At 30.5% G+C, this 14,232-nt stretch overlaps 1 protein-coding gene across 24 annotated transcripts in view; it reads right to left on the minus strand.

Annotated features, from left to right (window-relative positions):
- Window positions 1-934: 934 nt before the first annotated feature.
- Window positions 935-14,232, minus strand: part of LOC110615180 (endo-1,4-beta-xylanase 1) — a 54,637-nt gene continuing 41,339 nt past the window's right edge. For 15 of the 24 annotated variants that reach the window (XM_043956718.1, XM_043956713.1, XM_021756913.2 and 12 more), the window contains 16 exons: window positions 13,747-14,180; window positions 11,519-11,696; window positions 10,789-11,294; window positions 10,542-10,701; window positions 10,034-10,449; window positions 9,306-9,483; window positions 7,150-7,655; window positions 6,903-7,062; window positions 6,396-6,811; window positions 5,820-5,997; window positions 4,682-5,049; window positions 4,439-4,598; window positions 3,916-4,346; window positions 3,509-3,686; window positions 2,297-2,833; window positions 935-2,217 (listed from right to left, as the gene is read on the minus strand). In XM_043956718.1, coding sequence (XP_043812653.1) covers window positions 1,096-2,217; window positions 2,297-2,833; window positions 3,509-3,686; window positions 3,916-4,346; window positions 4,439-4,598; window positions 4,682-5,049; window positions 5,820-5,997; window positions 6,396-6,811; window positions 6,903-7,062; window positions 7,150-7,655; window positions 9,306-9,483; window positions 10,034-10,449; window positions 10,542-10,701; window positions 10,789-11,294; window positions 11,519-11,696; window positions 13,747-14,180 — 5,928 coding nt within the window. In that variant the 3' untranslated portion in view covers window positions 935-1,095. The remainder of the gene's footprint in view (window positions 2,218-2,296; window positions 2,834-3,508; window positions 3,687-3,915; window positions 4,347-4,438; window positions 4,599-4,681; window positions 5,050-5,819; window positions 5,998-6,395; window positions 6,812-6,902; window positions 7,063-7,149; window positions 7,656-9,305; window positions 9,484-10,033; window positions 10,450-10,541; window positions 10,702-10,788; window positions 11,295-11,518; window positions 11,697-13,746; window positions 14,181-14,232) is intronic. The other 9 variants (XM_021756927.2, XM_021756925.2, XM_021756929.2 and 6 more) reach the window with 7 other exon arrangements.

Consider the following 14,232-nt stretch of genomic DNA (forward strand, 5'->3'; position numbering starts at 1 on the left):
AAATAGACTCACCTAACTTTACTCTTAACTTCAACATAATTGGACTGCTTGTCTATTTTCAATTCAAGTCTCTGTTTCACTTTCCACTTTATTTTCTATCATAACAGTTTAACCCTTTTTATTTTATTTTCGATTAGGATGAATATCCTATCGGTTAAATTTAAAATTTAATTAAATTAAATAAATTAAAAATTAAAATTTTAATATTTATAAAAATTAAATTAATTTTAATTTAATTTGAATCGACTGATTTGATTTGGTCGGTTGATAAAATTTAATTAAATTATAATTTAATCGTTTTATATTATAAAAAATAATATATTATATTCTAATTAATTCAGTTCGATTTTATTAATTTTTCTCATTAAAATCGAATCGAAATAATTAAAAATTTTAAAAATAAAAATTAAATTCAAAATAATAAAAATTATATTGAATTTTTGAATTAATTTAATTCGAATAGTTTATTCAGTTTAAACCAAATAGGCAAATACTTTTGCATCGAATAGTTTCTCCGGGTCAAGATGTTTTACGAGTTGGGTTTTTAGATTTAGGGCTCCAGTTGTTGGCTTCTCTTCTAAGCCTAGAAGCCTTTCTTTATATTTGGACCTTAGATCTTTTTCTAATCAATGGGTTATTTATCATATGACAGGAAAAAAAAAGGAAATCTCAAATTGTCACATTTTTGTCTAATACGTTATAATCCTTTTCTCATCTGCTAGGGCTCAACTAAAGATCATGAAGCTAGGTCCTTTTTTGGGCTGTGACTAGTTGTGCATGGATATGTGAGGCTTGGCTCATTAGATCAGAAACTGCGATGGACTGCAGACAATTCACAGATGTGTCTTGGACATGGGCCTATGTAAAGCTTAACACAAAAAACCTTAGCATTCCAAAATCAATTAGAAAAATATTCTCATATAAATCAAGCGTATTGAATAAAAAATCTAAAAATTCATATTCCTTGATTACACACATAATATATACAACAAAAGAAAATATTTTGATTTGTTTATGCAAGTTTTTAATAATCAGCAACATAATTTAGCACTTTGATTTTGTTCAGCCGCAATCATATTGAGATTTGAAGTAAGCTTACTTCAATTCTATGGTTACCACCTGAGGACACTCTCCCCTATCAACAACAAAAGTTTTTGCAATCTTCTTGCAAGGACCAAAAATTTCAACATTGTACGTCCCTTGAAATCCTCTAAATGTGAATTCTCCTTTGTTATTAAGATGCCCATGAAATTCTGATATCAGCCATTCTTTTTTAAGAGCAAGCAATCTTTTACCAGCTTCATTGATTTCACCATCTGCATTAACCAAATGAGAATTCTCTCGGCTCATGAACAACTCCCAGAATCCCCAGAACATAATGCCTTCTACAGCAGGATGAGCAAAAGCCTCCCGAAGCATGACTTCTAAATCATCTCCTCTGATATGTTCATTAATGGAAGAGAGATTAAGTTCTGAAAACCAGATTGGAAGACGAAGCTCAGCCAGTTTATCAAGAGCAGCACAAACGATTGGCCCAACTGGGCTATCGATGTGTCCTTGGATACCAATTCCTCCTACTGGGGCACCTTGTTCTTTCAAATCAAGAATCTGTGCTATATATTTTTCTGGAGTTGATCTTGAATCTTTGCCATCTTCAACATGATAATCATTCACAAAAAGGGTGGGTGATGGGTCTAGCTGATTGGCTGTCTTGAACATGTATGCATGGATATCTTTGCCCAGCCGATCTTGATAGAAAGATCCGTGCAGCATCTCATTGTTCACGTCATAATGTCTGAATTTTCCCTTGTACCTCGTAAGTAAATCTGTTAAACGATTTTGAACAGCTGCCATTAAGTCATTATTGTTCAGAGCTTTAACCCATGGCTGGACTGCGTCTTCAACTCCCCAGAAGATGCAATGACCTCGAGTTGCTATGTTGTTTTTAATGCACAAGTCTAACATCTCATCGGCATCCTTATAGTTGAGTTTTCCTCTTTCTGCTTCTGTCCAATACCATTTTAATTCGTTTTCAAACACAGCCCAATTGAAATTTTTTATAAAGAAACTGACAAAATCTTCATTATCTATGGTTGTCCTGCTCATGCATGAGCCAATGGGGAAAGTGTTCTGTGTTTGTTTGACTTGAAGATAGGAACCAAGAAAACCGCCTGAATCCACACCTGTGATTCTCAGGGTGATATCACGCTTACGAATCTGCATGCATCACAGAAAACTAGTAAGAGAGACGATTACTCATAGATAAAAAGACCTCATCAATCAAACACCAAATTACCTTGTCTGTCTGCCTCTTTAAATGTTTGAATCTTGCCTCTCGATCAACAGCGAAAATTTGAAGTCCAGCAACCATTAAGTCAACACCAGAAGCAGGACCTTGGACATAAACCATGATCTTAGTTGCTTGCTTCTCAATTCTGAAGGACCCACCAATTTCATGCCATTCATCATCACGAATCTCAACATTTCCCCCATTCACCCATTCGTCGTCCACTCCAATTGCAACATTCACAGTTTGAGGACCATCTATACAACTTCCGACCTTAACCCAAGCAGATATCTGGTACGTCAAAAAGAGTTTGATTTTGTCTGTGATGATCTGTGCAGGGCCCATCCAAGTGTCTGTGCGTTCAGTGACGAGGATGTAGTGACCACTTAATGGCTCACAATGTCCAAGGGAGTTACTTGCCATTGGAGGAAGTACTTGCGGTGAGCCAGCTGCAACATTCAGAGTGCAACTACCAAGAGGAAACCATCCATTGGTTCCATCATTAAAATCGCTATTCTGAATGATATTAACTCCATAACCAGGATTCTGCAAAACAATAACATTTTCTGAATTATATTAAAGTTGTAGCAAATTTGAAATATTTAAAGGTAAACGAATGGAGGGAGCAACCGAGTTGGAACTTTATTAAAAAATTCAAATTTGACTTATTTAGCAAACGAGTTTAGAGGAGTCAGAGTTTTTATGGAGTTTAATTTTAAATAGTTAACGAGTAGTTTAATTTATTTATATATATAATGAGTTCTAGTTTAAAATTAAGATAATTTTAATTAAATAAATATATTTACAAATTAATTTATAAACAATTCATATATACTTGAAATATGCAAAGAACATTCATAATAATAATAATAATAATAATAATAATAATAATAATAATAATAATAATAATAATAATAACACTTCCTTTTATGACAAATTTTGATAGGAAAAAATCGTTGCTAAAAGTACATTGAAATTTATAGTAGTGAAACATCAAAATTTCACCATCAAATATAAAAAATCACCACTAAAATATTTAGTGTCCCAGTTTTATAGAACAAGGGGCAAATTTAAATTGTCATTAAAATATTTTAGTGGTGAACTTTATATATTTAATGGTAAGTTTTATTTTCATAAAACGATTAATTTCTTGTAGTAATAATAAAGAATATAAACTAATAGAAAGTTTAATATTTAAGTTATTTATATAGTTCAACTAACCTGAATTACAGGACGAGGGGAGGGAGGTACTTTCTGAGCGTACTTCAGAAAAAAGTTATTAACAAGAATATCGGTGCCTGCAGATGGACCTTCTATGAAAATTACTACTTTTATAGGGTAACCATTTAAAAGGAACTTTCCCTTTAACTGAACCCACTCCTTGTCTGTTGCCGGCAGCCTACGGGCCAAAAAAGAACAATCATGAAAGCAAGTTAAGGATATGGTAAAGAATCTAGAAAATTTGATTTGGTTGATGACAATGATAGAGATGATCCTACGTGATATAGTTATACAAATGCATATATAAAGCCATGTGAATGAAGGAAATGCTGTTTGCAGAGATTCAAGGTGATAAAAGAATATTATATATATGTATATGGAGATTGTTAGTGGGAAAAAGAGCTAACTGGGCAATGCATATGTATTCTTCTCGGAGGTCTGTCGTTTGGACCCATAAAGTAACTCGCACATCAGCACTGGTAACGTTGTCACCAAAGATCCGAACCACAGCAGTGACCTCATAAACCAGCTTTCTGTGTATTTTTCCAGTTAGCTCCTGCTCGATCCCGTTCCAGCTCTCGGTACGTTCAGTTGCACATGCAAACACTTTTCCACACTGAGGGACAATTTTTCCACCAGCCATTGATTCATGTAATACAAGCTTGCAGCCTCTTCCAGACCAATTGCTCAGGCCATCCTTAAATTTAGGATTTGCAATGATGTTCCCCTCTCCATATCCAATGTCCACACATTGATGACTTGTTTCCTTTTGATAGCTTGTTTCCTTTTGATAGCTTGTTCCCTTTCGATAACTTGTTTCCATTTGATAACTTGTTTCCTTTCCATATCAAAATGAAGAAAATTTTACAAATTAATCATCACAAAAAAGTATAAATAAAATTAATAAATAGGTTTAAGAAGAAAAATTACATGGAATTCACTTGGAGGAGAGCTGGTAATAACGACTGATTGGACAAGCAAGTCCACTGCAAGAGAAGGGCCTTCCAAGTAAAAAAGGACACGATCAGGCTTCTTTGGCAGGGAGAATTTTCCTTCCAACTTTTCCCACTTTTCCTTTGACAAAGAAATTCTGCAGGGATAAGTTCCATTAAGACAATCTGTATGTTTCATTTAAGGAAGAAATGCAATAAAGTGAAGCAACAAATCTATTACCTTCCAATGAACAAATAGTCTGTTGGGGAATTTCGATATTCCACTCTCAAAGTAGCTTGTACATCAGTGGTTCCTTGAATATTTCCTGATACACCAACATATGCAGTAACATAATAAGTGGAACCTGGAGAAACAATGCTTGTGATATCTTGCTCCAAGCCCTGCCAACTTTCTGTTCGATTTGTGACAACTGCATAATAACGGCCCCGCTTTGTTAAGAATGCTGGGTGACCTGACTCTGCGGAAACCACAGAGAAACTGCAGCCATTTGCGTGCCAAGAATGCAGTCCTTGAGAGAAGTCATGGTTCGTTATGACATTGATGGTCTTGATGGCAGTGGCACCGCCGCTACTTGATCTAACTATGCCCTGATCCATGATATTAAAGTTTGAGCAAGTTTGAAATATCTATATAAAAACATGTAAAGATTCTTCAATAGAACATTCTTTATAATAATAACAACGGCAAGCACTAAATTTTAGTAGAGAAAGAAACGCCATTGCATTAAAATTTATAGTAAAATACTAAAATTTCGTAATTTTTCAACAAAATAACTTATTTTTTATTATTTAATTTTAATTAAAAAATAAAATATATTGATAAATTTTTAAAATATAAAAAAGACTTTCTCTTTTCAACTAAAAAAAATTATTTTTTTAAAAAATAACATAATTTTTCTTTAATCAGAAAAATATTTTTTATTAATTAAAATTTTTGAGTATTTCATACATCAAAAAAATTGAAATTTTTGTTTTTCTAAAAATAGTTATGAATCAAATGGAAGCTAAATATAAAAAATCATCATTAAAACTTTTAGCGTCATAATTTTTTGTAGTGATCTAGTTGCATACTTGAATTTTATAACTAAATATTTTAGTGGTAGATTTCACCCTCCAACGGTGATTTTTATTTCATAAAAGGACTAATTTTTTATAATTTCATAATAAAAAATAAGAACCAAAGAAGAGTTTAATATTAAAGTTAGAGAAAAAACTTAGAGGAAAAACTTACTTACATGAGTCTACATGGACCATAATATAAAATAATAGTGGGATTTACATAACATTTCATAAATTTATATTATAATCATGTATAGTCGGTGTAGGTAAAAATTACCCATAAATTTAGGTCAACTAACCTCAATTCTTGGACGAGGGGAGGATGGTACTTTCTCAGCATGTTTTAGGAAAAAACCATTGACAAGAATATCAGTTTTTGCAGGAGGGCCTTCAATGAAAATCACTACCTTCTTAGAGTAATCATTTAGAAGAAACTTTCCTTTTAATTGTACCCACTCCTTATCTGTTGCTTGCAGACTACAAATTCAAAAAGACAATCATGAAAACAATTCAAGAATATAGAGAAAAAAATTCTAGATAATTTGATTTGATTGATGAAAATGTTAGAGATGATAAGGGAATAAAACTTAAAATCTCACATTCCTATACGTCATATAATTATAAAAATCTATTTAATATGTATCTAGATAAATATAATAAAGTTCAACTCCAAACAAGTTTTCCTAAGAGTGATAAGTCTTTTTATTATATTTTTTTTCCATTTCTCTATTTATTATGATTATTAATTGATAAATAACTCTTTATATTAATTATTTTGAAAAAAATGACTTTTCACTTTTTTTATAAAAAAAAAAATGTGTATATATTAAATAAAAATATTTTCTATGGAGATTATTAGGGGAAAAAAAGCTAACTTGGCAATGCTTATGTATTGTTCCCGGAGATCTGTCGTTTGAACCCATAAAGTAGCTCGCACATCAGCGCTGGAAACATTGTTGCCAAAGATCCGAACCACAGCGATGGCCTCATAAGCTAGCTTTGCATGTACTTTTCCAGTTATATCCTGCTCGATTCCGTTCCAGCTCTGGGTACGCTCAGTTGCACATGCAAAAACTTTTCCAAACAGGGGGACAATTTTCCCACAAGCCAATGATTCATGTAAGACAAGCTTGCAGCCTCTTCCAGACCACTTGTTCAGGCCATCCTCAAATTTAGGATTTGCCATGATGTTCCCTTCTCCATATCCAGTGTCCACAAATTGATAATGACTTGTTTCCTTTTGATAACTTGTTTTCTCTTGATAGCTTGTTTCCTTTTGATAGCTTGTTTCCTTTCCATATCAAAATGAAGAGAATTTCACAAATTAATCATCACAAAAAGTATAAATAAAATTAATAAATAGATTTAAGAAGAAAAATTACGTAGAATTCACTTGGTGGGGAGCTGGAAATAACTACTGATTGTATAAGCAAGTCCACTGCAGCAGAAGGGCCTTCCAAGTAAAAAACGGCACGATCAGGCTTCTTTGGCAGGGAGAATTTTCCTTCCAACTTTTCCCACCTTTCCTTTGACAGAGAAATTCTGCAGGGATATATAACTTACATTAAGACTATCTGTATGTTTCATTTAAGGAAGAAACGCAATAAAGTGAAGCAGCAAATCTATTACCTTCCAATGAACAAATAGTCTGTTGGGGAATTTCGATATTCCACTCTCAAAGTAGCTTGTACATCAGTGGTTCCCTGAATATGTCCTGATACACCAACATATGCAGTAACATAATAAGTGGAACCTGGAGAAACAATGCTTGTGATATCTTGCTCCAAGCCCTGCCAACTTTCTGTTCGATTTGAGACAACTGCATAATAACCACCTCGCTTTGTTAAGAATGCTGGGTGACCTGACTCTGCTGAAACCACAGAGAAACTGCAGCCATTTGCGTGCCAAGAATGCTGTCCTTGAGAGAAGTCATGGTTCGTTATGACATTGATGGTGGTGTTGCCACTTGAACCAGATATGCCTTGGTCCATTATGGTCTTGATAGCAGTGTCACCATATGAACCAACAGTGCTCTGGTCCATTGTGATATTGATGGCACCGCTGCTACTTCTACAAGACATGCCATGGTCCCTTCTGATATTGGCGATATCGCTGCTACTTGAACTAACTTTGCCCTGATCCATTATATTAAAGTTTGAGCAACTTTGAAATATCTATGTAAAAACATGTAAAGATTATTCAATAGAACATTCATAATAATAATATAACAACAGCAACATTACAACAATTGAGGTTTTCGCACTAAATTTTAATGGAGAAAAAATTGCCGCTGCATTAAAATTTAGGCTAATTTATTTAAAAAGACCCAATATTTATATGTATTTACATTTTAATTTAATTCTTTCAATTTTAGTTTAATTAACTCAACCTTTATATTTTAGTATAATTTTAGCCTATTTACAAAATTTTAAATTTAATAGTCTAACTGGTATCAAGTATGTGTATATTATTATTATTTAATTGGTTAATTAATTAAAAAAGGCCAAATATTTATTATTTTATATTTTAATTCAAACGTTTAAATTTTAAATAAATGGATTTAATATTTATGTTTGATTATAATTTTGATTAATTTTTAAAATTAAAATTAAAAATAAATAATTTAATTATTAAATATGTAGTTCACAATTTTAACTGATAAATTTTATTTTACCGTAATAATTATAAATATTTTATAATAAATATATTATTTAATTCAAAATTGTAGTATATATAAAATAATTAAAAATAATATATTTATTATAAAATTTTTATAATTATTAATACAAAATAAAATTTATCTACTGTTAAATGTTGATAGCATATTAAATAGTTAGATTATTATTATTTTTAAAATTAAATATATCATTTAAAATTACACTCTAGCATTGCTCAATTCATCCAAAATTTAAATATTTGAATTAAAACGTAAAATGATGTAAACAATAAATTTTTATAGTAATTTGATTATTAGTTTATAATTAAATAGTAATAATACACATAACATACTAATTAAACTATCAAATTTAAAAATTTACATATTAATTAAAATTGCATCAAAACATAAAGGTTAGATTAATTAAATTAAAATTAAAAAAATTAAATTAAAATGTAAATATATATAAACTTTGAGTCTTTTTAAGTCAATTGATCTAAAATTTATTGTAAAATACTAAAATTTTACCACTAAGACTCCATTTGTTTGGAGAAAATAACTTGTAATTGGAAAATATTTTTAATTTATAAAAAAAATAAAATATATTAACAATTTATATATAAGATCTTAATAAGATTCTTAAAATAGGAAAAATGACTTACTTTTTTAAAAAATCAAAATTTATTTTTAAAATAATTTATTTTTTTTGGTAAAAAAATATTTTTTATTGACTAAATTTTTTAAATACCTTATCTATTAAAAAAATATTTTTCTAAAACATATTTTTCAGTGAAATAAAAGAAGAGTAATTATAAAAAATCATTATTAAAACTTTTAACGTTATATTTTTTGTAGTGATTTAATGACTGAACTTGAATTTTATCTCTCAATACTCTAGGGGTGAATTTTACACATTTAATAATAATTTTTATTTTTATAAAAAGTTAATTTCTTGTAATCTAACAATAAAAAAATATAAACAAAAAGTTTAACATTAAAATTGGAGGAAAAATTTTTCTATATAAAGTTTATATAGACCAATTCATATGAAACTATATAAATTTAACACTATAAATCTATAAGATCTGATCTAGAGATAAGAATTATCGGTAAATTTAGTTTAACTAACCTCAATTGTTGGACGAGAGGAGGGAGGTACTTTCTCAGCATGCTTTAGAAAAAAGCCGTTCACAAGAATATCAGTGCCTGCAGGTGGACCTTCTATGAAAATCACTACCTTTGTAGGGTAATCATTTAGATGGAATTTTCCCTTTAACTGTATCCACTCTTTATCTGTTGTCTGCATACTACAGTTTCAAAAAGATAATCATGAAAATAAATCAAGAAAATGGTAAAAAAAATCTAAATAATTTGATTTGGTTAATGAAAATGATGGAGATAATATAACTAAATAAATCTTAAAACCTGGCGTTATAATCTATATCGATATTAAATATAATAAAGTTTAACTCTAAAATTAAGTTTTTCTAAAAGTAAATGGGAAAGTATAATTTAAAATCTCTCAAATTTATTCAGATGCATTTATAATCAGGCTAAATCTGTGAGTGTATAAGTCTTTTTATTATATTTTTTATATTAGTTAATTTTTCTCTTATTTTATTATTACTTCCTCTCTACTAAAAGAAGAAATGCCTTTAAATTTTTAAAAAATATGATAAAAATAACTTTAAGTATTCTATTTGAGTTACTCAAGTAAATAATGGCTAAAGTAAGTGTCTAGATGATAAATAAAGCCATCTGACTCAGAGGGTTGAATTAAGAAAATGATGTTTGCAGAAATTGAAGGTGATAAAAGAATATTATATATGGAGATAATTAGAGGGAAAAAGAGCTAACTTGGCAATGCCTATGTATTCTTCTTGGAGATCTGTTGTTTGGACGCATAAAGTAACTCGCACATCAGCACTGCTAACATTGTTGCCAAAGATACGAACCACAGCAATGGCCTCATAAGCTTGCTTTGCCTGTACTTTTCCAGTTATCTCCTGCTCGATTCCGTTCCAGCTCTGGGTACGCTCAGTTGCACATGCAAAAACTTTTCCAAACAGGGGGACAATTTTCCCACAAGCCAATGATTCATGTAAGACAAGCTTGCAGCCTCTTCCAGACCACTTGTTCAGGCCATCCTCAAATTTAGGATTTGCCATGATGTTCCCTTTTCCATATCCAGTGTCCACAAATTGATAATTACTTGTTTCCTTTTGATAACTTGTTTTCTCTTGATAGCTTGTTTCCTTTTGATAGCTTGTTTCCTTTCCATATCAAAATGAAGAAAATTTTACAAATTTATCATCACAAAAATGTATAAATAAAATTAATAAATAGGTTTAAGAAGAAAAATTACATGGAATTCACTTGGAGGGGAACTGGTAATAACGACTGATTGTACAAGCAAGTCCACTGCAGGAGAAGGGCCTTCCAAGTAAAAAAGGACACGATCAGGCTTCTTTGGCAGGGAGAATTTTCCTTCCAACTTTTCCCACCTTTCCTTTGACAGAGAAATTCTGCAGGGATATATAACTTACATTAAGACAATCTGTATGTTTCATTTAAGGAAGAAATGCAATAAAATGAAGCAACAAATCTATTACCTTCCAATGAACAAATAGTCTGTTGGGGAATTTCGATATTCCACTCTCAAAGTAGCTTGCACATCAGTGGTTCCTTGAATATTTCCTGATACACCAACATATGCAGTAACATAATAAGTGGAACCTGGAGAAACAATGCTTGTGATATCTTGCTCCAAGCCCTGCCAACTTTCTGTTCGATTCGAGACAACTGCATAATAACCACCTCGCTTTGTTAAGAATGCTTTGTGACCTGACTCTGCTGAAACCACAGAGAAACTGCAGCCATTTGCGTGCCAAGAATGCTGTCCTTGAGAGAAGTCATGGTTCGTTATGACATTGATGGTAGTGTTGCCACTTGAACCAGATATGCCCTGGTCCATTATGGTCTTGATGACAGTGTCACCTCTTGAACCAGCCATCCCATGGTCCGATGTGATATTGATGGTTTCGCTGCTACAGGAAGTAGCTATGCCCTGGTCCACTGTGGTCTTGATGGTTCCCCTGCTACTTGAACTAGCTATGCCCTGGTCCATTATATTGAAGTTTGAAATATATATGTAAAAACACGTAAAGATTCTCCCATAGAACATTCATAACGATAGAATGAACAAACTGTTTTGCTCTGGGTCTATATTGACCCATAATGTAAAACAGCAATGGGATCTACATAAAATTTCATAAATTTATACTACAGATACATGTACACACGATGTAGAGAAGAATTGTCCATAAAGTTAGTTCAATTAACCTGAATTGTTGGATGAGGGGAAGAAGATACTTTCTCAGCATGCTTTAGAAAAAAGCCATTGACAAGAATATCAATGCCTGCAGGTGGACCTTCTATAAAAATCACTAGCTTTTTAGGATAATTATTTAGAAGGAGCTTCCCCTTCAACTGTACCCACTCCTTATCTGTTACCTGCATACTATAGACCCAAAACGACAATCATCGTCAAATCAATTCAAGAATATGGTAAAATAAAATTTAAATAATTTAATTTAATTAATGAAAATAATAAAAATGATATAACCGAATAAATACTATAAAATTAATTCTAAAACATATTTTTCTAAAAGCGATAAGTGTCTTTCTATTAGATTTTTTTTCCTAATCTATTTCGCCCATATCTTATTAATTACTTAATAAATAGCTCTTTATATTTTTTTTTGAAATAACGTGACTTTTCATTTTAATAATAATAATAATAATAAATATGCATATATTAAATAAAATTTATTAGTATTATTATTATTATTCCTGATTGATATATGACCTTCTAGTTTCTCAGTATTAAACATAAAAAATTTATATACAATTAAAATATATGCGTGCGTGATCAGAGAGAAAATTTGAAAAAAAAAATCTTAAATTTGAAATTAGTAAGTAAAAATAATTAAAAACATATAATAATGGATCAATTAATCATAATTTTAAATGCATATTATAGTTATCTTTTAACTATTTTTTACCCAACTTTTGATATTTTTTATGTTGAGGCATTACTCTTAGGTGTTGATAACTAATATTTACGTGAATATGATTATAAAATATCTAATTAAATTTAAATATATATAAATCTTATAATAATAAAGTCAACATAAAAATGATTTATAATAATAATATAAAGAAGTAAGATGACAAGTAAAATGAAGTCTGGTCCAAACAGTCCGGACTCTTTCTCTTAAATTCTCTATAAATTGAGAGGCTCTACTCAATAGAGAAACTTAGAAGATCAAGTTGAAATTATAAAAATTATGAAACCGTACGGGTCAAACTGATTTAAATAATTTTTAAATTTATTTTTTATTTAATAAAAAATAATTAATATTTTTAAATTTATTTTTTATTTGATTTAAAATAGTTAACCCAAATTATTTAGTAGTTTTCAACTTGACCTAAAATAGTTAATCCGAATTATTTAGTAGTTTCATATTAACTATTATATATAATTTCAATTTATTGTAGCAAGCATCTCCCCCACTAAATTTTATGATATTCTCGTCGCACCCATTTTCTACTTAACTCAAAACAATTAACTCAAGTTATTTAATAGTTTCGTGCTAATTATTATATACAATTTCAATTTATTGTATTCTGCTGACGTAGGACGTTTCACATCAAGTTCAAGCTGAGTTTCACACTCTCTTCCGTTAAATTTGCGATGTTCTAGTCGCTATTAAATTAGTTGCTAAATCAGGACCAGACCCTCGGATATTATGGTTTGTTAGTATTTCGAATGGTTTCATCTTGTGTCACATGAATAGCCATTTCCTTACAGATTCACTAATTCTGCACAATTTTTTTTATTTAGGATGGACTCTGATACCAATTGAAACAGTTCGATCTAAATAATTTTTGGACCCACTTCTTACTTGATTCAAAATAATTAATTCAAATTATTTAGTAGTTTTATACTAACTATTATATATAATTTTTATTTTATCGTATTCTCCCGACGTGGAACGTTAGATGTAAGCAAGCCCCTGACTTTCACAAACCATGCTAAAATTACAAATTATCCATTTTACAGAATTTTCACTCAAATTTTAAAACTATCAAATTATTTTTTTCCGAATGTAAAAGGCTTTTCTTTATCAATTTAAGAATAAATTTTTTAAATTCTTAATCTCATAAATAAAAAAGAAATTAAAATATCGAGTTTTTTTATTTCAAATAATTTATTGTTGAAAATCCAACCCATTTTTTTTAAATTGATATTTATTAACTGCTTTTTTATTTTTTTATTTCAGTTATGAAATTTACGTGCACACTATTACTTTCTTTCACCTTGTTCCAAATACATTAATAGTTATTTCAACTAAATAAAGCCTAAAAATATTTACCTGATGTGGGTAAGTGTCTAGTTTAAAAATCCATGTGAATAAAAGATTGAATTAAGAAAATGCTGTTTGCAGAGATTGAAGGTGATAAAAGAATATTATATATAGAGATTATTAGAGGGAAAAAGAGCTAACTTGGCAATGCCTATGTATTCTTCTCGGAGATCTGTGGTTTGGACGCATAAAGTAACTCGCACCTCAGCACTGCCAACATTGTTGCCAAAGATACGAACCACAGCAATGGCCTCATAAGCTTGCTTTGCCTGCACTTTTCCAGTTATCTCCTGCTCGATTCCGTTCCAGCTCTGGGTACGCTCAGTTGCACATGCAAAAACTTTTCCAAACAGGGGGACAATTTTCCCACAAGCCATTGATTCATGTAAGACAAGCTTACAGCCTCTTCCAGACCACTTGTTCAGGCCATCCTCAAATTTAGGATTTGCCATGATGTTCCCTTCTCCATATCCAGCGTCCACAAATTGATAATTACTTGTTTCCTTTTGATAACTTGTTTTCTCTTGATAGCTTGTTTCCTTTTGATAGCTTGTTTCCTTTTGGTAGCTTGTTTCCTTTCCATATCAAAATGAAGAAAATTTTACAAATTTATCATCACAAAAATGT

The sequence above is a fragment of the Manihot esculenta genome, chromosome 5 (assembly GCF_001659605.2).
Source record: "Manihot esculenta cultivar AM560-2 chromosome 5, M.esculenta_v8, whole genome shotgun sequence".
NCBI classification, from domain to species: domain Eukaryota; kingdom Viridiplantae; phylum Streptophyta; class Magnoliopsida; order Malpighiales; family Euphorbiaceae; genus Manihot; species Manihot esculenta.